Source organism: Sinohyriopsis cumingii, chromosome 16, assembly GCF_028554795.1.
Source record: "Sinohyriopsis cumingii isolate HCF-2022 chromosome 16, ASM2855479v2, whole genome shotgun sequence".
Lineage (NCBI taxonomy): Eukaryota > Metazoa > Mollusca > Bivalvia > Unionida > Unionidae > Sinohyriopsis > Sinohyriopsis cumingii.
This window is the reverse complement of record NC_142976.1, coordinates 26,602,602-26,609,766: the sequence shown is the minus strand read 5'-3', so window position 1 is coordinate 26,609,766 and position 7,165 is coordinate 26,602,602. Positions and strand designations below refer to the sequence as shown.

At 36.2% G+C, this 7,165-nt stretch overlaps 1 protein-coding gene across 1 annotated transcript in view; it reads right to left on the bottom strand.

The window, feature by feature from the left end:
* Positions 1-299: 299 nt before the first annotated feature.
* The window catches only part of LOC149780111 (uncharacterized), a 29,517-nt gene continuing 22,651 nt past the window's right edge, over positions 300-7,165 (bottom strand). The window contains exons 4-5 of the mRNA XM_089936329.1: positions 1,099-1,247; positions 300-592 (exon numbers count right to left, since the gene is read on the bottom strand). Of these exons, the coding sequence (XP_089792455.1) occupies positions 449-592; positions 1,099-1,247 (293 nt within the window). The 3' untranslated portion in view covers positions 300-448. The remainder of the gene's footprint in view (positions 593-1,098; positions 1,248-7,165) is intronic.

The window sequence follows — 7,165 nt, the reverse complement described above, 5'->3', positions numbered from 1 at the left end:
TGCAATTGTATATATATATATATATATATATATATATATATATATATATATATATATATATATATATATATATATATATGTCTATATATGTATATATCTATCTATATATGTGTATATGTATATATATGCCTATATATATATGTCTATATATATATATATATATATATATATATATATATATATATATATATATATATATATATATATATATATAGAGAGAGAGAGAGAGAGAGAGAGAGAGAGAGAGAGAGAGAGAGTCCATATACCTCATGTGTAGGTTAATAAATACGGAGGAAATGTTTATTTTTCATTTTTAAAATACCCATGGAGCATATTTTATGGCACGTTTATTAATTCATGATTTGCTTATGTACGAATCATTTATTATCACCGCGTGTTATCAACCATCCAATTATATCTTGTAACAACGAAATGCCCTCCGAAGCCTTCAGCAGAGAATTCTAAAGGAAGTGACACTCTCTAGCTTGAATTGAGTGGTCATTCCTGGTAGATGCGGGTGGGTACAATAGGCTCTTTCACTGCTGGTAAGTTGGTGACTTGTCGAGTGAATGTACTCAACATTGAACACAGCCTGTGGAGAAAAAGGGACAGTTACGTTCTGAAAAAAGCATGGTCTTCTAACGTGAACCAACATTAGTCTTCCAGATCCTAGCTCTGTGGATTCTGATGAGTTGATCAGTTTCCTCAACATTACAGATCAACTCATTTAACCATCTGGTATATCGAAAGTACACGATGTACTTTGAACAAGTAGTTAAATCGACATAAATGATTACAGTCCTAAATGTTACACAATTTGTTTTGCCTAAGATCAGTAAGTGAATGTTTTTGTACCAATTATTTCACAGGCACGTAATATGGCACAGCCACCCGACTTTCACAGTCAACAGTTTTAGCACATCGACAGTTTATCCAAATAAGTATTATATACACATAGCATAAAGAAAGTAGTATTATATTAAACCATTATTTGTATTGCATTGATGTATTGTCAATGCACGTGCATGTAGCAAAGTGTAAACGCGCGCGCACACACACACTACACACACAAAGACAGAGCGATTAGAGCTTGGTAACCTTCCCCTCCTCAGAAAAGGGTCTGTATCCTTCACATTCGTGGTACTTGTGACACTGTTCATTCAACGCCCAATCAAAGCTCGTGTGAAGTTGCGCTACCTGGTCCACGTCATTTTTCAAACCTACAGCAAGACCCCTAGCTCTTGCCTCTGAAATAAGAACCAGTCTCAGTATCAGTCTGACATAAAATCTTATTGGTCTTTGATTACTGTCGCAATCACAGTATCTGAAGACAAAATCAATTATCGGTTTGATTTCATTGAAGGCTCGCTATTATACCAGTTGTCACGTAATCCTACGTCGTATTCACTACAGCCTCCAATATACGGAGGCGGCTTCATACGTCGATATCCTACCCATCTTTAAATGTCATATGGTACACTGAACTAAATCATGATACATTCTGTATCAGCGACACAGATAGCTTTCAATGACATATGATACACTGAACTAAAACATGATACATTCCGTAGGCCTAATTTCAGTGACACAGATAACTTTCAATGACATATGATACACTGAAAAGAATCATGATAAATTCCGTAGGTACAATGTCAACGACACAGATAGCTTTCAGTGACATATGACACACTGAACTAAATCATAAAACATTCCGTTGGCCTAATATTAAAGACAGAGATAGCTTTCAGTGTCAAATGATACACTGAACAGAATCATGATAAATTCCGTAGGCCTAATGTCAACGACACAGATAGCTATTAGTAAGAGTTTAGATGTCAGGGAGGTGGCCCACTCATATTCGGTAAATCCATTTCCACCTGGCAGCATATTTGCCTGCAATGCAACACATAAGAAGGTTTTGATTATGTTACTTTCTGTAGTGATTTTAATAATTTTAATTCTCATCTTTTAAACATTTCTCTGCATCATGCCTTTTTAAATATTTTCATGGAATAAATTTAGATTTTGTTTTTGATAAGGCTGCGTCCAACGATTCTGCCTTTGTTTTTAAGGTTTGAGATAGGGCATTACATATTGTAAATCCCAATGCAAGGTAAGGTGTTACATATTGCAAATTTCAATGCTAGATAGGGTATTACATATTGTTACTATATGGGGCATTGCCTATTGTTAATCCCCATGTTAAATAAGGTATTACATATTATAAATTCCAGTGCTAGATAATGTATTACATATTGGTAATCCCAATGCTAGACAGTGTATTACATATTGTAAATCCCAATGCTACATAAGGTAGTACATATTGTTAATCCCAATGCTAGACAGAGTATTATATATTGTAAATTCCAATGCTAGATAATGTATTACATATTGGTAATCCCAATGCTAGACAGTGTATTACATATTGTAAATCCCAATGCTAGATAAGGTAGTACATATTGTTAATCCCAATGCTAGACAGAGTATTATATATTGTAAATACCAATGCTATATGGGGCATTACCTATTGTTTATCCCCATGTTAGATAAGGTATTACATATTGTAAATTCCAATGCTAGATAATGTATTACATATTGGTAATCATTATGCTAGACAGTGTATTACATATTGTAAATCCCAGTTCTAGATAAGGTATTACATATTGTTAATCCCAATGCTAGATAAGGTATTGCATATTGTTTATCCCAGTGCTAGATTGATTATGGTATATTGTTCATCCCAATTTTGCACATTTACTTCTCAAGATTGATAAATTTTAATCAGCCATTGCCACATCATAAATGTATCGCTATCTTTGGTCTATGTCAATAGTTTTCAACGATTATCTTGATGATTCCTATATTACCAGTGAATGGTTAAAATTTGGAGAGAAAAAAAAAAGTTATACAGTCCTGGCAGTGGGATAGTGGTTTATATTTTTAGGTATTTTTTAGTCAAAACGGACATAAAATCTTGGAAATGATTCCACAGAATCTTTATGAAATCTCTTCCGTCTCTAAATGAAAATCTTTTCCACTGTGCTCATTTTAACGACCCCCCTCAATCGCCTGCTAATTGATTAACGTGTTATTGAATGTATCACTCTCGTCACACCTAAATTTGAATGCATCGTAATGGACGACATTAAAATGGATCGTTTCAATCACAATAATTAAAACTGGTGGACACGATTCACTCCGTGACCTTATCCAGTTTGCTAATAAACAAACAAGGGTAACCTAGACAAGATCTAATTTTAATTGATTACATTAGCACTACCCCCCCCCCCACTGTCCATATGAGAAACTCTTATACCCTGCTTAATTATAACCGACTATTATCATGATTGTGCGTCGAGAAATCAATTCAAGAAAATATACCAAAATGTTCATAAAAATAATGGTATACAGATCTTTGATTAATTTTCACAACGATTTATTCCCATGTTTTCATCCCTCAATGTCGATCAGGATAATGCTTTAAAAGATTGGTATGAAGGGGTTTTATCCTTAATACACATGATCTGTTAAAATTAAATGGGCTAAGCGACGCACACGACAATAATAATACATCGATGGAATAAAAAAATAGCTAGCAAATTATGTTACTTCTACCAGCAAAACCGCTCCGGTGGCCTAGTGGTTAGAGCGTCCGCCTCGGATGCGGGAGGTCGTGGGTTCGATCCCCGGCCGAGTCATATTAAAGACTTACCAAAATGGTACTAACAGCTGCCTCGCTTGGCGCTCAGCATTAAGAGGTTAGTGTTAGGTCTGGTCGGCCTGGTGTCAGGACAATGTGACCGGGTGGGACATCGTGTTACATGTCTGTAGCATCATGCCCCAGTGCTAGACATCGCTATACAATGCCACATTGCAGACCTCGTAGCGATATTACTGAACAATTGTTAATGTTGTTGTTGTAGGGTTTAACGCCATTTTTCAGCACGATAGGCTATACATGGCGGCCAGTATTAATGGTGGAGGAAGAACCCGGAAAACCCCGGAAAGAACCACCGACCCACGAGAAGCTACTGGCAAGCTTTCTCACATGCCCACATTGGCTGAATCTTAGACTCGAACCGAGACAGAGGTGAGATGGCAGTGATCCGTAACAAAGAGCGCTTTAGACCACTCGGCCACTCGGGGCCCCCAACAATTGTTAAAGCTACGTTAAAAATCCAAATCACATCACACATCACATCTACCAGCAAAAGACTGGCAGAATGATAAAATTTGGCGAAATAACACAACGTCTCTAACAAAGAAAAGTATGTGCAAATATTTCCTGATTCAATATCAGGGAGAAAGGACACAAAACTATCTGGAAGCATTTTAAAGACATTAATGCATCGAATTCGCCCTATATATCCCTCATTAAATTACCATAAATATTGAAACTGTACATCAAGATCACGAAATTTGGAAATCTTTCATCAGTGAAAAAGTTTATTTCCACGCCACGTGATCTTTTCTACTTGTCTGATTTCTTAGCTGAATAAATATCCAGATTTGAAGATTCGGTTCACCCTTGTTACTGTCGAATCAGATGGGGTTTGTGTGAAAATAGCAAAGCTTCCGGCTCATATTATAGCTTCCTCTCTCATTGATCTCTTCAATAATTGTTTAGAAACTAGTGTAGTCTCTGATGCCGTAAGGCTAAACATAGTTCCTCCTATACGTACAGGGCAGCACACAAATGACCCATCAAATTATAAACCTATTTACATCCTGATTGTCATTTATACAGCAAAAATATAACAAAATATATAAAAATAGAAAAGCATTAGTTTACTCTTATTTAGCTGTCTCGATAAAAATATATATAAATATACATCGGTATCATTATGCACTAAGACACAATCTTTTTTTTCTCATTCTTCCTTGACATAACTAGTAGCTGAATGTCATTTTGTAATCAAGGCAGGTAAAATCGTCTTTATAGATTTCAAAAAGACCCTCGTTATACATGTTCGTGAGATTCATTTGATGACATTAGCAGCTTGTGTATTTTCAAATCTTGCATATTCAGTTCTTACTATGAGGACCTTATAGAAGATTAGCTTTTAGTGACAAATGTTATCCGCTTATGGAAATACATTATTATTAGGAATAAGAAATAAAATTCCAAGAAACAAGTTGAAAGTTTAGCAAAAATGATTCAACAAGTGTAGTTTTTTCACCAGCGTCATCGTACGAATTCGTTTTGGTTGAAAACCCCAAAACGGACATGACAATAGCCAAATAGCAAAACAAGCTAAATTTGCATAAATTGTCAATCCAATAGTAGCCTACTAAAGTCTCAAAGCATGCAAGAAATGGTAAATCACGTAAAGTGAATACTGATCTGGGATGATCAACCATTAAACCAGCGATATTCTCGTTACCCAACGCGGGAAACGGATTCGGTAGTTAAATCCGGAATAGAAGTAGGCAATCCGAAGGAGCAAACAACCTAAAATATTGATACGCACATAAATGCCAATACTATCTGAATGATCGCTTACCTAAAGTTTCAATTCGGCTGAAAATGCTAGAGTGCAAATTTTCTCACAGTATTATTCTAATAACGATGAAGATGTTTTGAAAATAAAAAAATAAAAAATAATAACTCAAATGAGCACCGTTTATCGAAAATCCAGTAGTTGTGTGAGGACCTGACTTTATATAAGAATTCAAAAATGGCTGATATATATCCTGTTAAATTTACAAATTTATTTCTTTACATGCGTAGGCACAATAGTAGTGAAAGGGTGTACATTAGCAACAATGTGAAAATACATTATAGACCCCACCCCTTGGGCACTTTTACCGACAAGACTTTTCAGATCACCGTGGCCACGTTGAGCGACAGTGGGAATTTAACATGGGGAATATTCGACCTGTATACCGACAAGGGAAAGTTGAGTTATTGTATTGGATCAGTAGAAATGGAACAGGTAAGGGACGTCACGGTACTGGACATTGGCAACAATGTGGTAAGGGTTTGACCTGAATAGGCGCTACTCTAGGTAAAGATAAATACAGTAAAGACATAGACATAAACTTATACAACACATATGCATAGATTGATGAACATAAACTTATACAACACATATGCATAGATTGATGAACATAAACTTATACAACACATATGCATAGATTGATGAACATAAACTTATACAACACATATGCATAGATTGATGAACATAAACTTATACAACACATATGCATAGATTGATGAACATAAACTTATACAACACATATGCATAGATTGATGAACATCAATCTGACACACCTAAAATATAAAACCGACTAAAAACAATTTAGGCAAGAGAATAAATTATTGGGAGGCAAACCTAAAATAAAACAAATCTACTAAAACTTTTTTCGGCAAGAGAACAAATATTTTCGAGACAACTGTGTGGCCCAGAAAAGGGCCTTTGGTTTTTTGTTAACACCATTCCGTTAACAAAGAGGGCATGACATAGGTCTTCTTCCCTTCTTCAACTTCTTCTGACTTCTGGACCCATAGACGAGGACTCTCTTCAGACAGCCTTGTCTCTCCACATAGATTCTTATTTTCCAAACGCTCGTATCGGTAATCCGGATGATTGTTCATGATGATCTGACATACATGGGTAAGTCCGTACAGAACAGCATCGAAGATACGAGGGTACATAATTCAACGTTAATCCACATCTTGTGACGAGAACAGGTAAAGGGAATGATGTGAACCGCTGTTATTTATAGTAGAAAAGCGGATAGAAACGGGTGGAGTTTTTTTCACCAATCCCAATACGCGTTCCAAATTTCAGTCACAGTACGGAGTCTATCTTCCAATCCGAAGAGCTGCCTTTGACGTCACATTCCACATACAGATACGCTAGCGTCTGTGCGCATTGAATCAAAGCGACAGAGTTTTCAGACATGACCGAAACTGAGAAGACGATGAATTGGGATTGGGATGTACCGGCAGTGGAGACGAGAAGAAATGGCTACCAAAATAATGGATTTTCTCTCTTCTTCGCAAGAATTTGTTTGGACACCAGCACCTTCGCCACCTTCTCCTTCTGTAGCACACGCCGAGCATTTTAAACAGAGACAGAAAGAAGAATTAGAGAACTTTTTACAGTAGCAGAAAGACGAAGAACAAGCTTTTCTCCTTAGTAGCAACAACAAGAAGAAG